At 37.8% G+C, this 26,323-nt stretch overlaps 1 protein-coding gene across 1 annotated transcript in view; it reads right to left on the bottom strand.

Annotated features, from left to right (window-relative positions):
* Window positions 1-367: 367 nt before the first annotated feature.
* Window positions 368-26,323, bottom strand: part of LOC130241817 (diacylglycerol kinase delta-like) — an 87,026-nt gene continuing 61,070 nt past the window's right edge. Inside the window, 16 exon segments of the mRNA XM_056473780.1 lie at window positions 368-1,280; window positions 4,340-4,470; window positions 8,069-8,131; window positions 8,134-8,185; window positions 10,610-10,729; window positions 10,855-10,947; window positions 11,028-11,130; window positions 15,434-15,588; window positions 17,272-17,406; window positions 20,315-20,428; window positions 22,877-22,903; window positions 22,906-22,965; window positions 22,968-22,988; window positions 25,622-25,718; window positions 25,954-26,064; window positions 26,160-26,253. Of these exon segments, the coding sequence (XP_056329755.1) occupies window positions 1,191-1,280; window positions 4,340-4,470; window positions 8,069-8,131; window positions 8,134-8,185; window positions 10,610-10,729; window positions 10,855-10,947; window positions 11,028-11,130; window positions 15,434-15,588; window positions 17,272-17,406; window positions 20,315-20,428; window positions 22,877-22,903; window positions 22,906-22,965; window positions 22,968-22,988; window positions 25,622-25,718; window positions 25,954-26,064; window positions 26,160-26,253 (1,466 nt within the window). The 3' untranslated portion in view covers window positions 368-1,190.

Consider the following 26,323-nt stretch of genomic DNA (forward strand, 5'->3'; position numbering starts at 1 on the left):
CTCAGATGGGAGTGAAGTTTAGGGTGGTGAGTGAAACAAAGGCCAGCTAGTACAGTGCTGTGCAGGTAAACCCCACTCCTCTGACCTCTTAAAAAAAAGGAGCTTCAGCAACAGATGCTAGAGGCCATGGTCTTTAGCCTCCTTGCTAAGCGGAGAGTCGCTGGTTCGATCCCAGCTCTAATCAGGTTGGGTGGTGAAGGACCAGCGAGGTTACACCTCCTTGTTAGAGCAACCAACGCCCATTCGGAGAGTCGCCGGTTCGATACTAGCTCAGAGCGGGTTGGGTGGGTAGGACCGGCGGGGTTACATACAAATAAATAATACTTTGCATATTAGTCTAATTAATTAATTAATTCATTCATAATTATTTATTTTACTAATTACTTGATCAAATATTTAAATTGTTATTATTAATAATATTATTAATATCTTCATTGATTTACTGGAGTGTATTTTGCTTTGAATTAAGGCATTTGCCAAATGCATAAATATAAAATGTAGATTTTAATCTACAATTTAAAATGTTATTTTAATATGTTGTATTTTACAATTATTATATGGAAATAAAACGATCGAATTGTAACAGAAATCTCTATTGAGCATACGATGGCAGCTGTCTATGTAGGTGTTATACATGAAGGGAGCTCACTAGGATTTGAAACACAGTCAAACTTCAAGACAACATGTAACACAGTGTAAAGTGAGATTACAAAACGCACTAAAAAATTTCAGGGCGGGACTTAATATCATATCATCATATCATATTATTGGCTAATATAATCATCCCTTTCCAAAGGGCCTCGATGACATCAGCAGAAATTAAAAGTTGTTACACAGAAGTATAAAATTTTGATGGCAGAAATATTTGTAGAATTTAAACTTTAAATGTTGATTTCACCTTGTCTTCAAAGGTTGAGTTTTGATTTGGCCCGAAGATGATTCAGTCCACCCCTTCTGTGATATTGGTACGACCCCTTCTGTGATGGCTCCTGATAAATCTCCCCTTTATAGGTAGTACAGTAGTTCCTCCAAAGTGATGATGTCACAAAGGTGGAGAGCAGAAGGCACTGTGATTGGCCGAGTTGCCACTAGTGGGCGGAGTATGGCTGGTTCCAGTCATGATGGAGCGTCTGATTGGCTGGATGAACTGCATCACATCTGGGTGAGGCATCTGATTGGCTGAGGAGTGTCTAGGCTTCACTGGCTGTGCTGTTTCGACTCAAATCCCTGATTCCCTGCAGAATCCGCTTCATATGGCCAACTTTAGTCACACCGAGGTCCTGAAACAAACACAAGATGCTTTAAACAGGACACACTTCGCTTTCATTAATGGTATTGACCTTATTGTTGACATTTGAGCAGGAGTAGCCATTGCAATCTTTTTAGCTCGAGACTTCTGCTCTCATTCACTTCCATTGATTTTTAGACGTTAAAAACAGCTTGTTCTGCAGCTTAATGTTAAAAACTGAGCTTTTCTTATTATGTTATTCTACTTTGCCAGTATAGTCACGAACACACTTGTTTGTAGAGCAGGTAGTTTGACCATTTTCTGCTCATTCCTAGTCATTTCTCCCATTTACAGCTGAATCGCAAGTTCTAAATTAACCGCAAAACCATCACACTCCCCTCAATGCAGAATGAGCTCAATAAAATATACTGTTATTGGTTAGAACTAGGCCCACACGGAATCTGTGCGCGCAGAATTCCGCAGATTTTGCACAGAATTCTGCAAATTTTGTGCAGAATTCCGCAAATTTTTCGTAGAATTGAGCAGATTTTGCGCAGAATTCCGCAGATTTTCCGCAGAATTCCGCAAATTTTTTGTAGAATTGAGCAGATTTTGCGCAGAATTCCGCAGATTTTCCGCAGAATTCCGCAGATTTTGCGCAGAATTCCGCAGAATTCTGCAGATTTTGCGCAGAATTCCACAAATTTTTCGTAGAATTCTGCAAATTTTGCGCAGAATTCCGCAAATTTTTCGTAGAATTCCGCAGATTTTGCACAGAATTCCGCAGATTTTGCGCAGAATTCTGCAGATTTTGCACAGAATTCTGCAGATTTTGCACAGAATTTCGCAGATTTTGCGCAGAATTCCGCAGATTTTGCACAGAATTCCGCAGATTTTGCGCAGAATTCCACAGATTTTCCGCAGAATTCTGCAGATTTTGCGCAGAATTCCGCAAATTTTTCGTAGAATTCCGCAGATTTTGCGCAGAATTCCACAAATTTTTCGTAGAATTCTGCAAATTTTGCGCAGAATTCCGCAAATTTTTCGTAGAATTCCGCAGATTTTGCGCAGAATTCCGCAGATTTTGCACAGAATTCCGCAGATTTTGCGCAGAATTCTGCAGATTTTGCACAGAATTCTGCAGATTTTGCACAGAATTTCGCAGATTTTGCGCAGAATTCCGCAGATTTTTCACAGAATTCCGAAGATTTTGCGCAGAATTCCTCATTTTCCACAGAATTCTGCAGATTTTTAGCCCATCATTAATTCTGTTTATTTACTTGAGTAAATCTGTGTAAATCTATATTTATTCAGTTTTTAAATTAATTACAGTAATATTATTGACTAATATAAAAATGTTATGAACAATGCAGTTAATAAAGTAATATTTTCTGCCTTTTAGTAGAGATATTATATGAGAGACTTGCTTTGTTTACTAAATAAAGTGAATCTAATTGGATTTGCATTTTAAACATTAAATAAAAGTTAAGAAGATATCATTTTTTATTTCACATATTTATTAAGGTTTTAGTTATGATACTTCCAAAATAATTCAGCAGAAATCGGAAGATTTTTAGCAAAACTCTCAGCAGAAATTGCAATAAATGTCCGCAGATTCCGTCTGGCCCTAGTTATAATAAATGATTATATGCAAATGACCTCTTTTGCATTCTAAAATTTAAAAGGCAGTGTTTTATTTTTAATTTAAATACTTTGTTCATGCTGTAAAATCATCATATCTTAATTAAATAAAACATTCTATTAGTACTATATATATATATATATATATATATATATATATATATATATATATATAACAAAATTGACTACTGTACATTTACATGTGATGCAATTTAAGCATTTTAATGCACTTTTTGCTTTTGTTTTATGTCACAGTGTGTGTATGTGTATATACATAATTTCCCTTATAATATTTTATTTCAAACAATGCAATATGCCTTTATTTTTAGTAAATAATAAATGTAATTAGACATGGGATATTTAATTTATTTCAATCAACATATTTATTTAAAAAAAAAAGTATTCAATTCTTTAATTTAATAAAAAAAAAAATTTATATTGTTTTAATTTCAAACCGGGTTAGATGATTTAATCTGATTATTTAATCACATTTATTTTAATTAATTTATGATAATTGATTTTAATCAATCATTCATTTAAAAGATTTTAACATGTTATATATTTTTTTAGATTTTAATATTAATTTCTGCCGTATCACCCTGCAGCCCAAGAGCGGTTACTCACTGAAGATAAGCAGGGCTGAGCCTGGTCAGTATCTGGATGGGAGACCACATGGGAAAACTAGGTTGCTGTTGGAAGTGGTGTAAGAGCGGCCAGCAGGGGGCGCTCAACCTGCTGTCTGTGTGAGTCCTAATGCCCCAGTATGGTAAAAGGGATGCTATACTGTCAGTGAGTGCTGTCTTTCGGATGAGATGATAAACCGAGGTCCTGAATCTCTGTGGTCAATAATAACCCATGGCACTGCTGGTAAAGCATAGGGGTGTAACCCCGGTGTCCTGGCTAAATTCTCTCCATCAGCCCTTACCCATCAAGGCCTCCCAATAATCCCCATTCACTGAATTGGCTCTATCTATATAGCTGGTGTGTGGTGAGTGCACTGGCACCGTTGTCCTGTGGCTGCCGTCGCATCATCCAAGTGAAGCTGCACACTGGTAGTGGTGTGGAGAGACCCCCCTCTCATGATTGTGAAGCGCTTTGGGTGTCCATACATGATAAATGAGCTATATAAATACACATTACTTACATTACAACTCAAGTCTCTTGCTGCATCCAAATTCACCTACTTATCCTAAAAATTATCCTAAAAATATGCACTTTTTTGTGAATATAGAATAATTTTGATACGTTTGAGTTCGTAACAAAGTTTGGGACAAACTACTTGACTATTAATGTCTTGCTTTTTCATTGTGAATACACTACTACTCACAATATTTATACAATAAAGTGATGTACTGTTGTGTACAGGTATGTTATTTAGGATCCACCTTATTAATTGAGAAATACAAACTTTATATTTGAATACTATTTAGTATGCAAACTGGAATGTGTGTGTGTGTGTGTGTGTGTCACCTTCAGGTCTCTCCTCTCCAGCTGCAGCAGTTCTGGTCCTCTAATGTCGTGTCTGATGAAGATCTCCTTATATTCAGACAGACAGAGCATCTCCAGCCACACGCCTACTTCATCCACACCCCACGAACTCACTGTGAAGAAGAAAAACACATTCAGTTGAAGTCAGAACTATTCAATAGTATCTGGATGCAGCCTTTATGATGCAAGCTGAGATTGCATCCCTCAGCGATGCAATGTCAGACACAATGCACTCAAATGGAGCAAGTGACGTCATTGTGAGGGGTAGGGTTAGGGGTGGGGTTAGGTGAGCCCATTAAAAAGCATTGGATGCAGCACAGACTGCACTGCACCGAGTCTGCAGCAAGAACCCTCTCCAATTATTAGACCCCCTGTATATTTATTTCCCCAATTTCACATTTCTAATCATAATAGTTTTAATAACTCATCTCTAATAACTGATTTATTTTATCTTTGCCATGATGACAGTAAATAATATTAGACTAGATATTCTTCAAGACACTTCTATACAGCTTAAAGTGACATTTAAAGGCTTAATTATGTTAATTAGGGTAAAGTTAGGGTGATTAGGCAAGTTATTGTATAACAGTGGTTTGTTCTAAAGACAATCCAAAACAAATAAAGCTTAAAGGGGCTAATAATATTGACCTTAAAATGATTTTATTCTGCTTTTATTCTAGCCAAAATAAAACAAATAAGACTTTCTCCAGAAGAAAAAATATTATAGGAAATACTGTGAAAATTTCCTTTCTCTGTTCAACATCATTTGGAATAATAAATCTGCTTTCAGCTGTATAAATTACACTCGTGTAGCACAGGGTGCAAATTCTACATCAATGATCAGGGGGTCAGCTTTTTCGGTAATGTTAGTTTGTGTAATACATGCTTCAATAAACCAAATAAATACGTTTAATTCAACCACATCAAATGTATTCATCAGACTCGCTTACGTATTCAGTGTATTGAGCAGGGGCGTAGCAACCGGGGGGGACAGGGGGGACACGTCCCCCCACTTTTGGAAACAGGTTATTCTGTCCCCCGACTGGCCCACACGTTTTATTTGACCTAGCGGCCGCAAGTGTTCTCTGATTTGTTACTCGATTTGGGTGAACGATCACTCAGCCAATCACAGCGCGAATCTCTTGAGCGTCTGCCACGAGCTTCATCCATTCATTCACATTGTAGTCAAAGACAGGGATGATGCGGAAGGGAGAAACAGCTACAGCTGGGTAAATCACGGTAAATCACTAACGTTACAGAATCCTACTTTTTTTTCCGTTTTGAAGAGAGAACTGTAAAGTCCCTGGTGCTGGTGTCTTGTCTGGCGCTGAGCCAGTGGAGTTAAGTTGGTTTTGTTTTCGGTATTCCTGACACATTCAGTGACAGACGGCATTAACTAAAAAACCTCTCACCCTAAAAACATCTAAACTATATTCCCTACAAAAAGACAAAGCTGGTTATGTTTCAAAGCTGTCTTTTTATTTTTTTTTCGCTCGATACTTGAGCAGTCGCAATATGCGTTCAGCCAGAGAGAGCTCTCAGTAAGGGACCGTCGTTAAAGTGCTTCTTTTTTTCGTTTTTTTTTTTCCGAAAACAAAACCAACTTAACTCTGCTGAGTAAGACTTGTTATATTATCACAATTATGCAGCCTTTTTAACCGCCTAATGCTTAATTTATGTTTTAGACCTGTAAATACACACAAGTACTAGTAAAACAAGAACTTTAGCGTTTGTAAAACACACAAGGAAGTCTAAGAATCCATTGAAATATAATTTGCGGATGTGTTTTAATCATATCAGATACACATACTGAAAGTAACTATAAAGTTGAATCTACTCCTCTCTAAGTTCAACAACCACTTACTTGCATGTATTTGGGGAGTAATTGGTGAATTTACGTGTTGAATCCTGCGTGTTCTGCTTTTATGAATGACGCATCGGCCACAAGTACACATGGAGATGTCCATCTCACGTTATATATTTATATATATATATATATATATATATATATATATATATATATATGTGTGTGTGTGTGTGTGTGTGTGTGTGTGTGTGTGTGTGTGTGTATATATATATATATATATATATATATGTATAAAATAAAAATATTTTCACACAGAGTAATGCTTAATTTAAATGTGTGTGGTTCTGTTTATATATTGTTATTATTAATATTTTGTAATTATTTTAGAATTTTGGTTAAAAGAGTAATAAATAAACTTTATTGCTAATAAATCATTAATCACTTTTGGTTGACCATACAGCTGTCCCCCCCACTTTAAAAATGGCTGTTACGCCCCTGGTATTGAGGGATATTGAGTGTGTTCTGACCTTGGCTATTTCAGCAGATTCTCAAAGATAACCTGTTTTTATATATAAATCAAACGCTGACTAGTTTGCATTGCTGAAAGATTGCAATTATTATATTACTTACTGTTTTACTTCCATGTGTGTTCATAGGTAAAATCCAAAGCACTCACCTGATTTAACTTTACTTTTAGGCTGTATGTAGATACAAACACAAGAAAAGTGCCTTGTGAACACTTACAGTGTCGACTGGTGATCTCGATCTGCTGGTTTCAGACTGAATATATAACTGGATGAATATTTCCCAGACTGATTGGTGTGATCATGCATTCACAATGGTATGAGCCATTATAGGGGAGGTGGTCAAATGTATTGACTTGACTTTGACTTTAATAATCCCTAAAGGGAAATTCACATGTCACAGCAGAGCTCTCCATAGTAAAAATAAATAAGTTATATATATATATATATATAAACAATAATAAAATTACATTTCATACTGCACACCTCAGTTCATACTGCACACCTTGTCCATATCTAATATCCAATTCAGTTCAGCCCAATTGATCTGGTATGACTTTGGTTATACACTCTGATCACTGTTGGAAAAAAAGACTTCCTCTATCTTTCTCTGTAACACCGAGGTTGAATTAATCTTGTACTAAAAGAGCTTGCACACGCTTGGACTGTATCAAAAAGGGGATGACTATCACGGTTCATTATACTGACCAATTTGTCCAGCATTCGATTATGTGCAATCTCTTCTATGGTAGGTAGTGCACACCCCACAACAGAACCTGCCCTTTTTATAAGCTTATTTAATTTGTTTTTCTCCTTTTCTCCTAATAATAAGTTATTATTTTGATTATTAATATTATATTTAGGAGATAAGGATGACACGGTGGTGAAGTGGGCAGCAAGAAGGTCGCTGGTTTGAGTCCCAGTTTGGCCAGCTGTCATTTCTGTGTGGAGTTTGCATGTTCTCCCCGTGTTGGCGTTGGTTTCCTCCGGGTGCTCCGGTTTCCCTCACAGTCCAAACACATGCGCTTATAGGGGAATTGATTAACTAAATTGGCCGTAGTGTATGAGTGTGAATGAGTGTGTATGGGTGTTTTTCCGAGTACTAGGCTACAGTGTGGAATGGCATCCACTGTGTAAAACATATGGATAAGTTGGCGGTTCATTCCGCTGTGGTGACCCCTGATGAATAAAGGGACTAAATCGAAAGAAAATGAATGAATGAATGATTAGGAGATACAGATTCGAGCAAAATATTTCTTACTATTAAAGAGCAGACCCCACATACATCTTGTTATGATGTCCTTTAGTGGATATTAAGTGTTAGAGGAGTCAAACCCTCCATAACTCCCACCCTGCTCACATTCAGCGGGCAGCTCATACCTGGCATGTTGAGGGCGGCGCACGTCTCCTTGTTTTTATTGTTTTTGTCCTTCTTGAATTGGGCACCAGGCGGAATTTTGCACTGCGACTCCGCTTGGAGAAATCAGACAGCTGACCCTGAAAACACACACACACACACACACACTTTATTAGGCAATTCAGATGTCCTGATGATTAATGATCTGTGATTATTTGATTCTAGAAATGATCAGCGAACATTATTTCTGATGCATGAAAACAGATTTCAGATGCATACAATAAACAACCGTATAATCAGATACTGCAGGGACTTTTCAAAGACACTCTATAGTGCTTAAGAACCACCGAGCAGCATCACACACTTAGAAAGCTGCTGGAATAGAGAATACAGGCAAACATTGGTTCATGGATTTCAAACCAATATTGAATCAACCACTTTTTAGAAAATAAATGATAATAAATGTATAAGAAATGTATTTTTTTAGGTGAAATTTGATTTTTTTGATGAAATTAGATTTGTACTGTTTAATTTAAGCCCATTTCAAATGGATTTTTAAACTTTGCCAGTACAACTGTGACAAATTCCATATGTACATAGACATGGATATCTATCTATCTATCTATCTATCTATCTATCTATCTATCTATCTATCTATCTATCTATCTATCTATCTATCTATCTATCTATCTATCTATCTATCTATCTATCTATCTATCTATCTATCTATCTATCTATCTATCTATCTATCTATATATATATATATATATATATATATATGCTCAGCACAATTGAGTACACCCCAATTCTAAAATTTACATTTCCATTTAGTCATTTAGCAGACGCTTTTATCCAGAGTGACTTACAATGAGGACAAGGAAGCAATTCACACAACTATAAGAGCAGCAGTGAACAAGTGCTATAGACAAGTTTCAGGTGTGTAAAGTCTAAGAAGTAAAGCATTAGTAATGGTGTTTTTTGAGAGAGAGCACAGTTAGTGGTATAGCCAGAGAGGCAGTTACAGATTAGGAAGGAAAGTGGAGACTAAACAGTTGAGTTTTTAGTCGTTTCTTGAAGACAGCAAGTGACTCTGCTGTTCTGATGTAGTTAGGGAGTTCATTCCACCAACTGGGCAGATTGAATGTGAGAGTTCGGGAAAGTGATTTCTTCCCTCTTAGGGATGGAACCACGAGGCGACGTTCATTCACAGAACGCAAGTTTCTGGAGGGCACATAAATCTGCAGAAGTGAGAGCAGATAAGAAGGAGCACAGCTAGAGGTCACTTTGTAAGCAAACATCAGAGCTTTGAATTTGATGCGAGCAGCAACTGGCAGCCAGTGCAAACGGGTGAGTAGCGGAGTGACATGTGCTCTTTTGGGTTCATCAAAGACCACTCGTGCTGCTGCGTTCTGAAGCAGCTGAAGAGGTTTGATAGAACTAGCTGGAAGCCCGGCTAGTAGAGAGTTGCAATAATCCAAATTTGAATATGTTTCCCCATTTCTCAGTGAATATAGGCAATGTATTTCGGTACATTTAAACAAAACAGATTTATTAAACAGATATATGTATTAACATTATATTTAAGTAACTAAACATATTTAGACATTGAAAGATAATACAATTAAATTCAAGCTAAATATTGCAAAAAAATTTCAACCTACAAAATTTCAATGAAAGTTTTCCTTTTTTTTTTTGCTTCTCTTGATTTTTCCTCTTTTGTAAATTTGTATTTAATATTTTTTCTATAATGGCAACGCAGTGACGCAGTAGTTAGTGCTGTCGCCTCACAGCAAGAAGGTTGCTGGTTCGAGCGTATGGCGTATCATATTTAACAAACCATTTACTGCTAATTTTAGATAATTTTGCTCACATGGATAATTGAATATTAATCAGATGATGTCATTACGCTGCTGTGCTGTCAGCCAATCACTGCATTGCTGATCATGATTTCAAGGATCAATAGATCTGTTCTTCACAACACACACAGTGATCTCAGATCAGTTCATCCAGACATATTTTTTTAAATAATTATTTTTTTCGGGGTGTGCACCTTTATTGGACAGGACATTGGAGAGTACTGACAGGAAAGCATGGGGAGCAGAGAGAGGGAAAATATCAGCATAGGACTGCGAGGCGGGAATTGAACTCGGGTCGCCGTGAGCACCAGAGAGCATGTGTAGACACACTAACCACTACACCACTGGCGCCGACGTTCATCCAGACATTTTAATCTGATTCACAAACTAGTTTGAAGAACCAAATTAGCCAGAGATTAGTTATCAAGAGTAACAAATCTGTCAAATCATCTTAGATTGACCCCTGGGCTCGATTATCTCCAAGTTCAGGATTCTCTCCTGGGACAGCATGGCAGAACTGCTAATGACGTTAAGCAATATCTAAGTGTGAACTCTGAACTACGTATTATGATCAATTATTGATTAGCAGCACAATTTTCAAGCACTTTACGCACTTTAAACTGTCATAAAAATTCCAGCATTTTGAAGGATGTTCAGGAGCAGAACACAGACAGATATCCTGCAATGAATGTGTGTGAATCTGTGCACCTCGTGGTCAGCCGGGTCGATGAGCTGACTGAGCCAGCCGATGTCTGACAGTCTGCGCAACTGCTGCGTCACGGAGGAGAGCGCACACACCAGCTCATCTCTCTGAGGAGGATCCAACTGCTGCTCCCACACACACACACACACACACACACACACACACAGTGCATACAATTATAATAAAAGTGAGTTATAAACGTATACATTGTATAAATAATAAAATAATTCCTCAGTGCACGCTGGATCACCAGACTCATCTTTCCAGCGAGCAGCAGTTCAGTCTCGCTGTGAAGAGCTCTGACGTTACTGACCATCTCCATCACCACATTACAGCTCAAACCCTGAAACACACAGACACACACAGAGATTCAGAGGTGGAATAAAGATCTGCGTAAGCTCATGATTGCCAGCTGTCACTCACCGCGCTGCTCTTGGAGTTTGCGTACACCAGATCATGGCTTTAGAGCTGGCGATGAGCTAACTCCTGCTCGATAGTCTGATGAGACTGAGCCACTTCCCTGATGCTGAAACACACACAAACACACATATGAAAACTCGTTCTCTGGCTTTACATTTATAGTTGTGCTTGAGTAAAGAAAAATTACTTCATTCTGTAAACTACTGATTAGACATATGCCGATATTCATAATTCAACATATCGTGATAATAAACATGCACAATCATATCATTATCTATCTATCTATCTATATATCTATATCTATCTATCTATCTATCTATCTATCTATCTATCTATCTATCTATCTATCTATCTATCTATCTATCTATCTATCCATCTATCCATTTATCTATCCATCCATCCATCATATCTATCTATCTATCTATCTATCTATCTATCTATCTATCTATCTATCTATCTATCTATCTATCTATCTATCTATCTATCTTTCCATCCATCCATCCATCCATCATCCATCCATCATCTATCTATCTATCTATCTATCTATCTATCTATCTATCTATCTATCTATCTATCTATCTATCTATCTATCTATCTACTATCATCTATCTTCCACCCATCCATCCATCCATCTACCTACCTATCTACTATCTATCTATCTATCTATCTATCTATCTATCTATCTATCTATCTATCTATCTATCTATCTATCTATCTATCTATCTATCTATCTATCTATCTATCTATCTATCTATCCATCCCATCCATCCATCCATCCATTCATTTATCATCATCCATCATTCCTCAATCCATCTATCTTCTATCTATCTATCTATCTATCTATCTATCTATCTATCTATCTATATCTATCTATCTATCTATCTATCTATCTATCTATCTATCTATCTATCATCTATCTATCTATCTATCTATCTATCTTTCCACCATCCATCCATCCATCTACCTATCTATCTATCTATCTCTATCTATCTATCTATCTATCTATCTATCTATCTATTCTATATCTATCTATCTATCTATATATCTATCTATCTATCTATCTCTATCTATCTATCTATCTATCTATCTATCTATCTATCTATCTTTCCACCCATCCATCCATCCATCTACCTATCTATATATCTATCTATCTATTATCTATCTATCTATCTATCTATCTATCTATCTATCTATCTATCTATTCTATCTATCTATCTATCTACTATCTATCTATCTATCTATATCTATCTATCTATCTATCACCATCTATCTATCCATCCATCATTCCTCCATCCTCCCCTCCCTCCTCCCTCCATCCATCCATCCATCCATCCATCCATCCATCCATCATCCATCCATCCATCCACATCCATCTATCTATCTATCTATCTATCTATCTATCTATCTATCTATCTATCTATCTATCTATCTATATCTATCTATCTATCTATCTTCCTTTATTTAGCCAGGAGATCACATTGAGACAGTACTGTCTCTTCCTCCAGTGAGACCTCGTCAAGATGGCAGGCAGCACATTAAGTTTCACATAAAATTACAAAACACTACCACAAAATCACATTCATAAAAAGATCAGATCATGAAAAAACAATTACAAGTGTCCTTTAAGAGCCGTACAGAAGATGTTTAAAAGTACTCAGAGGCAGAAGTGTGTCAAGATTGAGCTGATTTGCAGGTCTTTCCAAGCCCTCGGAGCATAAAAGGAAAAAAGCACGTTTGCCAAGTTCTGACAATACCCTTGGGACTGTTAAATGAATACAGGAACCAGATCTAGTGTGTTTGGTTATTTATGTGAAATGTTAACAAATTAGAAAGAATAGGATGGTAATCTACTTAGGAGAGCCTTTAAAATAAATAAATACAAATCTAATTTTTTCGCTTGATATAAAGATAACCAGTCTAAGGAATCGTACAAAATACAATGATGCGTCTGTGAGTCTGCGCCTGTGACGAAGCGTATTGCTGAATGATAACATGCAGCATGCATATATAAATGATCACCATAATCAATTACAGACCAAAATGTACCTCTGCTAATTTCTCACGGGCCTTATTGGGAAAACTATTTTTTGACAGGTATGAGAATCCTAATTTTGGCCTAAGCTTTTACAATAACTAGTCAATGTGTATATCAAAGGCTAATCTCTCGTCAATCAAAATACCTAGATATTTGTAGGAGCTAACTCTTTCTATTGTACATCGTTCAAATATGTAATTGTCTGGTCTGTAACCTTACTGCGGCCACGGCAAATCCTATATTTAATCTTTTTTGAATTTGAAACCAATTTTAAATCCTGCAACGTCCACTGTAATATTGAAAAGCGTTCTGTAAATACTGTACAGCTTGGTTTAAGGAATGTGCCACTGTATATTATTGTACATCTGCATACAGGTGTATTTTAGCTAAATCTATTCCCTGACCTAAATCGTTAATGTAAATAGAAAATAACAACGGAGCTAAAACAGATCCTTGGGGAACCCCAGTGTTGACATTGAGAAAGGACGAACTGTAATTTTCAACTGTCACACATTGAGTGAGTTCTGAAATCAAAGTTGCTGAAAGCAAAGAAAGGGCAAGGTGCTCCAGGATTGGCTAGCCCAGTCACCAGATATGAACATTATGAGCATGTCTGAGGTAAGATGAAGGAGGAGGCTTTGAAGATGAATCCAAAGAGTCTTGATGAACTCTGGGAGTCCTGCAAGAACGCTTTCTTTGCCATTCCAGATGAGTCATCTGTAGCCCCGCCCTCTTTTGAACAGAGCCCAATCTCATTTGCATTTAAAGCGACACTCTCAAAACGCCACAATTAGGCTCAAAGCCTAAAAGGGTCCGTTTCAGAGAGTTTTACAACATTATTTGTGTGTTATTTTGATCTGAAACTTCACAGACACACTTTAGAGACATCAGACTTATTTTACAGCTTGTAAAAAGGGGCACAATAGGTTGCTTTTAAAGAGCCCATATTATGGGTTTTTGAAAATGCCCTTCCATATAGTGTGTACCACAGCTCTAAGTGAAGTGAAATATCCAGCTAAGGCTTAAATCTGTAAGTGTACAGTGTTTAAAACTATGGATTCATCTATAAAAGAGTCGACTCATAGTGCTTCAAACGAGTCGTCTTGATAACGAGTCATTAGGTGTTTCGCGATGACGCAGCCACGAAACACAAGCCTCGCCAGTAGTTACGCGCGCAAACCAGGGAGATTTGAAACCTGCGGCCCCGCCCACTAACACAGAAAAAACACTAGACACACACACACAGACGCCGCCGGTCCAATGAAGTCACGCTGTGCTCAGATGGATAATATGACAGTCTCTACCCAAAGATGAGTTGTTAACTTGGTACAGTACACGCGGTTACTCTTTATTTCTATCACATGTAAGCCACGTTAAAAACGCGACGCGTGCCGCTTTGTTTACGGATTTAACGTTAAAGGCTTTTGTGAGCTCGCGTTCCACTGCCGTTTATCGTTGCTATGGCGATCGATCGTAAGCTAGGAGACAGGAGACTCGTGTCACTTTCCCTAGTTCTTCTGAGGAGCGTTGTGTGTGTGTGTGTGTGTGTGTGTGTGGTGTGAGAGAGAGAGAGAGAGAAGAGAGAGAGAGAGACGCGCGTCGCTTTCCCTAGTTTTCTGAGGAGCGTTGTGTGTGTGTGTGTGTGTGAGGGAGAGAGAGAGAGAGAGAGAGAGAGAGAGAGAGAGAGAGAGAGAGAGACTCGCGTCGCTTTCCCTAGTTTTTCTGAGGAGCGTTGTGTGTGTGTGTGTGTGAGAGAGAGAGAGAGAGAGAGAGAGGAAGAGAGAGGAGGAGAGGAGTGAGAGTGGAGAGAGAGAGGAGAGAGAAGAGGGAGAGAGGAGAGAGAGAGACTCGCGTCGCTTTCCTAGTTCTTCTGAGGAGCGTTGTGGTGTTGTGAGAGAGGGAGAGGGAGAGGGAGAGAGAGAGACTCGCGTCGATCTCCCAGTTCTTCTGAGGAGGGTTGTGTGTGTGTGTGAAAAAAGCCTTACACTATGAAGCGTGTGTGCACTGTGACTACTTTTATATAGTTGATTACCAGCTGGGCATTTCACTCTGTCTCGTGCTGAAGCCTGTCACTGTCGACCAATCGCAGCAGGCTGTCATCGGTCCAATCAGCGCAGATTAGCTTCGCGCTGAGGAGGGGTTTGGAACAAATGAATCGCTGAACGATTCATATGGGAGTCGCTGGGATAATTAGGTAAAAATAAATGCAGATTATAAGACCATCAAAGTGTTTTATGACCTTGCATGCATATTAGACTGTTGTTGGAGACCCTTACAACCTAAATATGACCCTATTTCATGTATAATATGGGCTCTTTAAATTAAAACTTTGTGGTTTAAGGCTTCCTTATTACAAGCGAAATCTTGGGTTCACCTGTGTATCAGTGCTCCGGCCGCTTGCCCGAACAGGCTGATCTGAGTGGTTTCCTCTTCAGAAACGGTCTCCGGCTGTGATGCATGCTGGGAAAGCAGCCGTGGAATCTCTCCTCTCTGTTTGTCCTCCCAGGACTTCAGCGTGCTCTCGAAAGCCTGAAAAACAGCCACGTTTGAGTCCTGGACTGTAAGGAATGCTGGGTTCCGCACAATCAATTTGAGTTGGGACAATATTAAGATTTAAGGTAACTTATTAGTTTTCACAGATTTAAGTTGGTTGAACATAAAACTGTGAAGTTGTCTCAAGAATAGTGCTGTTTCAGCTCATTTTTAATAAATAACTTGAACAAGTTTGTTTTTTTACTGTTTGTTTTTAATTATTTATTAAAAAAGTCTTTATTATTTTGTGCTGTATTATTTAGTTCCTGAGCAGCAATAAAAAACACTTTAAAATATAAGGAGTGTTCATGTGGTTTACTAAACTAGTGGTGTTTTGAAATTAATCAATGCATAATAATCATATTAACCATAGGCGGAGCGTGTGTAAGGCTGGGGAAGGCTTAGCCTCCCCCTGGCCAGAGACCACGCAGATAGCAACAAAGAAAAAAAAAAACGCATTGAAAACATGTAACAGGTGTAAGGCATATTATGAATGTAATTTAATGCTGATGATTAACGCAACACTTTAGCTATTGTAAGTTTGTCAACCAAATTTAAAGTCCCCCCCCCCCGCACAAAAATAGAACTGTCCAACCCCGCACGTTGCACTGATGAGCGCTGTTTATTACTGAGGTTCACAGCTGCTCTGAAAACCAAGCCAAAAGTGCTGGCCAGGGGACTATTCTGATTTGCTGGTCAAGGACATCAGTAATAAAACGACAAATGAGTATTATGAGAGGGTTATAATAATCTATTATTCTGGTTTCAGCATTAAATTTGTAGTTTGATTGTAACGTAGTCTAGCCTGTAGTGTAGTAATCTTGTTTAGGCAATCGTTTGGAGTTTTACATTTTAAAGGTCAAATATTTATTGCTGAATTACAAGTTTGGTTTTCGATTGGCCTCGTGAAAAAGAGAATGATTACGTATTCTCAGGGCCGGCGCGTGCAGAGGCGACCTAGGCGGCAGAATAGTGAGGGCTGCGTCCACGATGATGAATTTTCAGCTTTATTACTTCTGTCTTCAGACTCACACGATCCTTCAGAAATCACTCTAATATCATTATTATTGTTATTATTATTATTATTATTATTAATAGTAATAAAAGTAACAAGGAGTAATAATTTCATTTAAAACTGCATACAGTAAGTAATAAATAAATATTTAATAAATAAGTATTGAACAATTTTTTTATATTTAATAAATGCCGTCTTGATGAAGAGAATAATTTGAATTAGATTTTTAAATAAAAGTAATAATAATAGATAATAAATAAACTGACCCCAAACTTTTGACCGGTAGTGTAGATCAGTGGGCTAGTTTAATAAAATAATTTTATGCGTGTGTTGAATATAATAGACGTTTGTTGATAGACGGTGCTTTTGTTAAAACCTCTTCTTGGCAAATCTTTTTAAATGCATTAAAGGGCAGCGCATATAATAGCCTTACCTTACCTTGTTCACCCTCCGCCTATGGTGATAACCATGATTATTGCTCAGACTATAATCGTACAACCAAAATCTATAATCGTTGCATTCCTACACTGTATATAATGCTGGGTTCCACACAATCAATTCGTGTTGGGACAACATGAAGGAATTAAGTCAACTTAATCATTTGGAAATAAGTCGAAGGAAAACGAATGGAAGAATGCATTATTTGTGTGCCCCCATAGACTGACCCGGTCTCTGGTGAGGGTTTGCGTGCGGTTCTTGTGCAGGATGCGGATGTATCCCGGTGGCTGAATCCAGGCCTCACCGTCCACCTGCACTGGCACACCTTCATCTCCCAGAATGGTGATCTTCACTGTTCGACACTGAACAACACAAACAAACAGAGAAACACACACACACACAGGTTAAAGCAGCAGTATAGGATTGACACCTAGCGGTTAAATTAGGTATTGCAGTTCACATTCTAAATATTGGAGACCTGGCTCTCCCTCTGAGGCACAGGCAGGTTGCCAGATTGACGACAGAAACAATAGTAAGTGTGCCAGATAGTCAAGCTTTGGACTGTAAGCTCCTCAGCTAATGTTGTTAGTAATATTTATGTTATTTGCTAACTAAAAACCACCTAATGTGGATGTTTATACAGTACTGCCGCTACCCAGAGATGTATAGTAACGAAGTAGAACTACTTCACTACTGTACTTAAGTACTAAAAGGCAGTATCTGTACTTTAGTGGAGTATTGTTTTTTTCTTCTACTTCCACTTTTACTTAAGTACATATTTTCGATGAGTTTAATACTTTTACTCCGATAGATTTTTTATGAGCTGCATCGTTACTCGTTACTAGAGGTGTCAAAATGGTCGAAATCGGTTCAGTAATAGATCATAACGGGTTATTACGTACTGACGTCATTTATCTCCTATGTGCGGTGTCGCAATACTATGGCGAAGGACGGAGGCGCGAGGGCGAGTGAAGGCGGCACAGCACGTGAGCCGCTATTTCACTACTACAGAGAAATGTTGTGAGACTCCATCTCTGCCTCTCTCACTTTGGAGATTTGACCCGCTGGCCTGGTAGGCGTGTATGAGGTGCAAGTTTTCTCCACTGTGTCGATTATAGATTACCTGTGATAACCGCGTATTATACATACATAGACTGTAACCGCGGCTGTTCTTCCCGCCATCAGTGAACAACGCTTTCATTTCTAAAGCCGATAGCAGCCCTTTCTGTTGAGAAGGTGAAGACAATAACTAATCAAAGGGGTGTAAGACCCCGCCTGTCAGCGTTTAAAAAGCAGGCGGGAGAATATTTACATTAGTTTATTTGCTATAAATGCTCATGCTGTCTTCTGTGCATGAGTTTTGTTTGATACATTCAGAAAGAGTGTTTTCTTTGAGCGGGTCAAATTAAGGGTACAGTTCATATATATTACTGCTGTATTAAAGGACACAATTGTATTACAAGTAACCATTTAACACCACACCAAGAAAAAAACCAATAGAATTTTTTTATTTATTGCATTTCTTAACTCCTAATGTCGCTAGTTAACACAATCAATACATTTTCCCCCAACACATCCCATAATTTCTAAAATATCAGCCTCTACCAAATGGTTGAGATGTTGGTTTATGGTAAAAGTACCAGAATGAATAAATATACTATAAAAATATGAAGTTTAGGACCAATTTAATTAAAAAATAATCAAAATGAAACATTTTTGAATACTAAATCATAGCCATAAGCCATAAAATATTTCAGATTTTCATTTAACACAGTAATATACACGTTTTCTTTTTTTTACAATAAAATCAAAATCAAGTGAATTAGACCGTTCGTTTACAGCGTTTACAACCAGTAATTTGTGCTCCGAAAATGGGTTTCAATAGCGTTTTGAGTGGATTATGGACTGTTTTTGTGACACACAACTTTGAAAGGTGTGTGTTAAAGCTGTTATAATCTGTCAGATCTGTGGTTCAAGCGTGAGAGAAAAACAGTATTGTAAGTCATGTTTCTTTTCGTTCTGCTTAATGACGTGCCCCCAAAAAAGAGATTTAAAATAAACAAAACAATATGATGTCTTTTGACTGCATTCTTTAATAACTACATTACACAATACTTGTACTTTTACTTTCAGTATATGAGTAGTAAATTTTGAAATAAACTACTTGCAATACTTAAGTACAAAAAATGTTGAATACTTTAGTACTTCCACTTAAGTATGGTGCTTAAAGAGCACTTTTACTTCTACTCAAGTCACTTTTTGATAGAGTACTTGTACTTTTACTTAAGTCTGGGTCTCTAGTACTTTATACATCTCTGCCGCTACCTATACGCAAAGTACCCAGGCTGCGTAGGGCCTCAACTCCAGAGTTGAGTATACTTATATATATAATATATATATATAATAATATATATATATATATATATATATATATATATATATATATATTGATATTATGTTGTTAAATACATTTTAAAATTCATTTTATGACGAACGCAAAAAAAACATGTGACGCATTTTTTCCCGTGTTCATGCATAGCCAGTTGTTCAAGTAAATTGGTGAGGCTAACGTTTACACTTCTCCACAACTGCACCAAATCTGCCTTATTTGTTGTTGTTTACATTCAGTTTCTTGCTTTGCTGCTATGCAGTGTGCTTTAAACTGTGACATGTGTCCCCATGTTGCTGTTACACAAACTCAATTATTATTAACTTGTGCAATACTTTACAGTTCTGTTTGCACACCAGCTCCATACACATGCACTGCACAATTATTTCACTGTATGTATAATTTATTATAATATAGTTATTATATTATGTGATTATATATTATATAATTCTTTGCGGTTATCATTGTTTATTGTTTTGTCTATTTCTGTGGTGTGTTTTAAATAGGCCGGGGTTTTTTCATTTTTGTACATTACAATATGAAATAACAACACTGACACATTCTGTGATTCCTGAAAGATCAATAATATAATTTTATTGCATGAATTCATTGATGATGATTTTTTTCTGAATGTTAATAAAGTTTAAATGGGAAGCGACGGTGTTCAGCCATTTTCAGATCTCTCCTGAGATGTTCAATAGGATATGGGTCTGGGCTCTGGCTGGGCCACTCATATTCCATATTCCATCAGATTTTGATCAATTAAATGAATCCATGATTAAATAAAAGCTTTCACTTTTTGTGTCTGTGTTTGATTAAATGTGTGTGTGTGTGTGTGTGTGTGTGTGTGTGTGTGTGTGTGTGTGTGTGTGTGTGTGTACCTGTGCGATACGGTGGTGCTGTAAATTAATAACTCTAGAAACCGCCATCTGCATACTGCCGAACACCGCCACCACCTCCAGGATCTTATCATCAAACGATGGTGCTGTGAACGTCTGCAAACAAACACACATTTCATCAGAAACGCATGCACGCGCACACACACACACACACGCACACGCACACACACCAATATTTCACAAGCAGAACTGTCAGCTTTGCATAATCCTTTCTTTTTAGTTCCATTTTTTATCAATTTATTTAGGAACATATAACCAGTGAGAACAAAATGAAAATAATTATAAATAAATATGTATTTACACAACAGTTCTGTCTGGTTCTGGAATCTGATAGCCGTGTGATATTCTGCAATAACAGCACTCATACAGCCTCTTGTGTATTACTCCGCCCACATAGAGTGACAGCAGATCAATAAACTCACTACAGTTGGACAAATATTGCAGCTGTTGGACAACATAATGTACTTTGGAGACTTTTTCAGGTGAGAATGTAGTTGTCTAGATTGCAGCTATGCAGTTTATTAATAAGGATAGTGCCTATTTTAAATATTTATAATTTCTGAGAGACAGCGTCTCAACATCCATCAGCCTGTAATACTGAGCAGAGCAAAGACGGTTGATGCTCTGCCACAACATGGCGACAAAGACCACATAATATGTCCTTAGGGGTGAAAAACTCGATCTCAAGTCGATCTCTTTGCTGCATTTATACCAGAGGTGGGCAAACTACGGCCCGCGGGCCATATGCTGCCCGCTGAACACTTTCATCCAGCCCGCGAGGGAGTTTTTAAAATGCTGCTTCTGAGTTACAGTTATGTTGTAGAATTAGTAAATTAATGATGCAATACAAGTGAACGCCATGTGCAACCAGTAGAATTAGAACACACTCTCGGATATTAAAATGCACTCAAGCGCTAAATGACTGAAAATGAGTCAGGCAAACACAATGGACTCTGAATGCCGTGTGTTTAAAGAAGAATGGACAACAAAATACTTCACCAATATCAGACAGAAAGCGCTAGGTGAATATGCCAAGAAAGTACTGCTGTTTTTAAAGACTACAACCTAAGAGGCCGATCACAGCGAACTCGCATTTACGTTCCAACACCGCGAGGTGCAGCGCACTGCCTCTCTGTTGACAAGAAATAAAGGAGCGCCGTGTGCTTTTTTTATGTCGTTAGCCAACGACTGAATCAGCTGGGTATTTTGCGAGTGTTACTGTTGAGTGTTACAGACATCCCAAGTCTCGCGGAAGTTCCAGGAGTCTCCCATAAATGCATAGAGAGTCCCGGATACCCGCAAACGAGTGATAATCTCCCGGAAATCACACGTCTCCCTCCCGGTCCTCATGTAAGTTGCGCACCCCCTTCTCAGCCCTCACCACCGGATCCACCACCAATAATTAATATTATTATATTTTAAGGGATTATTATTATTTTATGATGATTGATAAGGAAATATTAATAGCAGTGATAATTCATTTGACTTGTAAATTTGACTCAATAATAACTATTTTTTAAATCTGTTTTAGGTTAATGTGACATGTTTCTGTCTGATATTACATGTTTCATGCCTGCTGCCACTATAAATAAGTTATTTTTTGGAGGATTTGACATGTGGCCCTTTACTTGGTTTGGAAAACTTGATGTGGCCCTCGGGTTAAAAAGTTTGCCCACCGCTGATTTATACCATAGTAATCTACTAGTGTTTCTGGTAATGTTTGCTTTGTTTTGGCTTTATTGGGATTAACTATTGTGATCTCCTGACTGCAACAGAGAAATACTGGGAAATCTTTGTAGACTGATGGCATTTCATGCTGTTCAGCCTTATAATCTTAAAATGTCACTGACGTTGGTGAAGTATCAGCGGTTTCTGCTGTTCTGATTTCAGCTGCAGATGTGAATGAATGGCGGAAGAAAGTAGTTCCTCATACAAAAGGGTTTTAAGACTCTCCATGTTTGATTTTCTTTTTTATATACACGACAATGCCATTGAACTGTTTCCAATGCCTATATACAGCCACATCGCACTGCTACTTGTGTGATATTGCTCAAATATCTAAACTCAATATATCCATTCCACACATGTAAACATATATACTGTTAGGTGCCTTGTGGGACCTGTTTGTTTTGTGTTTTTGCAGAGCCTGTATGAGTGCAGATTGGTGGGTGGGTCACCTCACCTGAGACCCATTATGTGGTGCCTATAAAGAGTTCAACGTTCTTTCTGAGAGGGAGCTCGATTAGCCGGACGTCCCTGCCCTGGCCTTTTGATTTATTTGAATTGTTTTGGATCATGAGCTCAGTTCACTACCATACACATGCTTTTCACTACTGACTTCCATTTATACCGACTTGATTGCTTTAAATACTTTTGGTAACTATACTTTGGTTAATAAATCATTTCTCTTTCAATTTACCTGGTCCGTATTGTCTCTCTAACGTTGCAACTTGGAGCCGGTTGTAACATATACACATACATAAAAATATTTAATCAACCTCATCAAGAAAGTAAATCAATAAATAAAGATTTGCATAATCTTACATCATCCTCTTTGGTTCCTCCCCAGAAGAGTTAGTTCCTCCAGCGTAACTGGGAATGTTCAACACAGCGATTTCCTTGAAGACTGGGAAGAGGGAATCGGCCTCCCGTCACACTGCAAACCACACGCTGTATATTCAACTATAAAGTCCTCATTCAATATCTGACTCACCATTACGGTTTTACACAGGAAGCTGGCAGTATATTTGTTATAAATAATTCATGCATGCACTACGCTGTTATTTTTATTGTGCATTTATCCTAAACTTTTATTTTAAATTGCTGAACAAACAAACTCCTCTAGTCGTCTCAGCTTACATCAGTCAGACTGACTAAAGATATTAAGTTCAACTTTGTATGACTTTAAAAATTGAGATGAAACATGATTAACTTATTAAAATATTTTTACAGTGTATGCAATCACACTAATACACACACACTCCCGTAACACACACCCATGCGACTTATAGACAACGTTTATTAATCTGCAATTGCCTATTTTCAATAAATGCGCTACTATAATTGATGTCCTTCACATCATAGTTACTACTTAAAAGAGATGCTAAAAATGATTTGTGCTTGTCTCTTCTTGTCGTCATTTTTTCCCTCAGTTTTTCTACGTCCGAAGGATAGATTTGTTTCATTTTCGCGGTCCAATTTTCAAAATAAATCAGGTATATAATGAAGCAAAGGACATGGCTAGGCCCAACGGGAATCTGAGCGCGCAGAATTCTGCAGATTTTTAGCCCATCATTAATTCTGTAAATGTAAATGTGAGTAAATGTGTGTAAATCTATATTGATTCAGTTTTTAAATTAATTACAGTAATATTATTGACTAATATGAAAATGTTCATCTGATTCATGTACAATGCAGTTTGTACAGTAATATTTTCTGTCTTTAAGTAGAGATATTATATGAGAGACTTGCTTTGTTTAGCAAATAAAGTGAACCTAATTGGATTTGCATTGTAAACATTAAATAAAAGTAAAAAGATATTAGTTTTTATTTCACATATTAAGGTTTTAACTATGATACTCCCAAAATAATTCAGCAGAAATCCACAGATTTTTAGCAAAATTCTCTGCAGAAATAGCAAAAAATCTCCGCAGATTTCGTCTGGCCCTAGTCATGGCTGTGTCTGTGCACAGATTGTGATATGTGATAACCGGTCTTGCAGGTCATTGGAAGAATATAATATAATGTTTTTTTTTAATCTAGATTAATCTCATCGTAATCTTAAGATTAATCTAGATTAAAACGGCTTATTTGAATTCTGCCGAAGGCATTCAGAATATGTGTGCTACCCAAATAATGACTAAAAGTAAATCTTTGAGAACGGGTTTCTCGAGCCAGGTGGCGCATTAGACCAGGGGCTTATCTCCTGTTTCCAAAATGCATCACAAACTGCTTGAGAAACTGATCTACTATGATAATTGGTGATGAAAATAAATGATGTTCAATAAGATGTACTTTTGTTTACTCACTGTTTATTCAGTTAATCATGAATGTATTTTTGATGACCTTAATCTGACTAAAGTCATCACTGAACTAAACAGAAATGGAGTTAAGACATGTGGAGTGCAGATATTAGTGGCATTATTAAAGTAAACACCGCAATCAAACTAGTACCTTCGTGTAGGACTTTTCACCATATTTTCCCACAAGATCCACATATGCAGCTGTCAGTAAAGGACCACACACACACACACACACACACACGCATCGTGAAATGCGGACGTTTTTTTCTTTCCATTTGGCGTGCGTTATTAAATTCCACAACACTCTTCAACCAGTCCTTACTCCTTATTCGCGTCTAATACCCCAGTTTGTCACGGGGGCATGAATGAAATGTTCATGAGCGAAGGTGAAACTGCTGTACTGCAGTTAAAGTCACCCAAAATGACAGGAAACTCTTACATGAAAGCACGTAAACAACTTAATTATATTATTGTCTATTAAGGCACATAACTAGACTACAGATGTACATGTAAGTGTAGTCAGTAGTGTCTTCGAAGTAAGTGAAAGATCCAGAAGGGCATCCTGCTGATTTGATTCAGAAGGGCACTTTTTCGTCAGACACTCACCGGTTTACTTTCATTCACCGTCATTCATTTAAAAAGAGCACCTAGTGCATTTTATTTGTATATGTTTTACTCGAACGCATAAACTCTACAGGTGCCTGATAGTTAGATGTGGAGCTAACATTAATCAGATTCACTCTAGTGAACTGCATCCATGTTAGCATGTCACGTTTGATGTGGTAGTTTCACAGTAGGAATAGACACAGGTTCGAAGACTCATTCTCGCCCCCAACAGTATAATTCGGCCAGGTATACATCCGTGCTAAAATATCAAGGTGAAAGTCATCATAGCTTGCGTAGAATAGACCCAGCTCCCAACCCAACTTTGAGAATAGATTAACAGCAATATTTTTTTTTCGCCCGATAAAGAGTCTCGCGTTAACACAACACGTTAACGCCAATAACGGCCCACCACTAATATATATATATATATATTATACAGTCCCGTGAATATTTAAGTGCTAAATCACTGTTAATGAAGATACTTTGTACAACTGTATAATGCAAACAAAAAATTATTTCAGCAAGCAAACGGCTTGGACCACTAGCGGGTTGTGGGGCCCTCTAGTGGTGGCGGGGCCCTAAGCAGCTGCTTAGTTTGATTATAGGGAGGGCTGGTTCTGCACACACAGAGACCCACACACTCACACATGCACATACACACCTCCAGCAGAACTCTCTGCTCCAGGTTCTTGTATGTTCTGTGCAGAAGCTCTTTAGTTCCCAGAACTCCGTACCACATCATGTTTTTAGTGCGACTCCTAAACACACCATGCAGGAAAACACACACACACACACACAACACACAGATTTTAAATACACACACACACACACACACACACACACACACACACACACACACACACACACACACACACACACACACATTTTAAACACACACACACACATTTTAAACACACACACACATTTTAAAAACACACATTTTAAAAGATGAAAGAAAACTGATAGGTTTTGCTGCATCTTCCATTGACTGACCTGCATTTCTCTGGATGCTCGTCTCGTTTATTATTGAAATCCAGAGAGATCTTAGCATCCAGACCGATCCCGAAATAATTATTCATCACACATTTCTCAGTGTACAGATCCCTGAAACACACACACACACACACACACACTTTCATGTCTGTTTTTGCACTTATCTTGAGCAACTTGTCAACCAATGTGCAGAAAGGAGGACTCACAGGTTCTCTGGGTCACAGTTAAATGGGTCAGCGTTGACCAATAACCTGCTGATCACTGAACCACTGAAAGAGCCAGAAACACCTGCTCTGAGACCTACACAAATACACACACACACACACACACACACACACACACGCAGTATGAGCTTCTGAACATGGGATGC

This window comes from Danio aesculapii, chromosome 15 (genome assembly GCF_903798145.1).
Source record: "Danio aesculapii chromosome 15, fDanAes4.1, whole genome shotgun sequence".
Classification (NCBI taxonomy): Eukaryota; Metazoa; Chordata; class Actinopteri; order Cypriniformes; family Danionidae; genus Danio; species Danio aesculapii.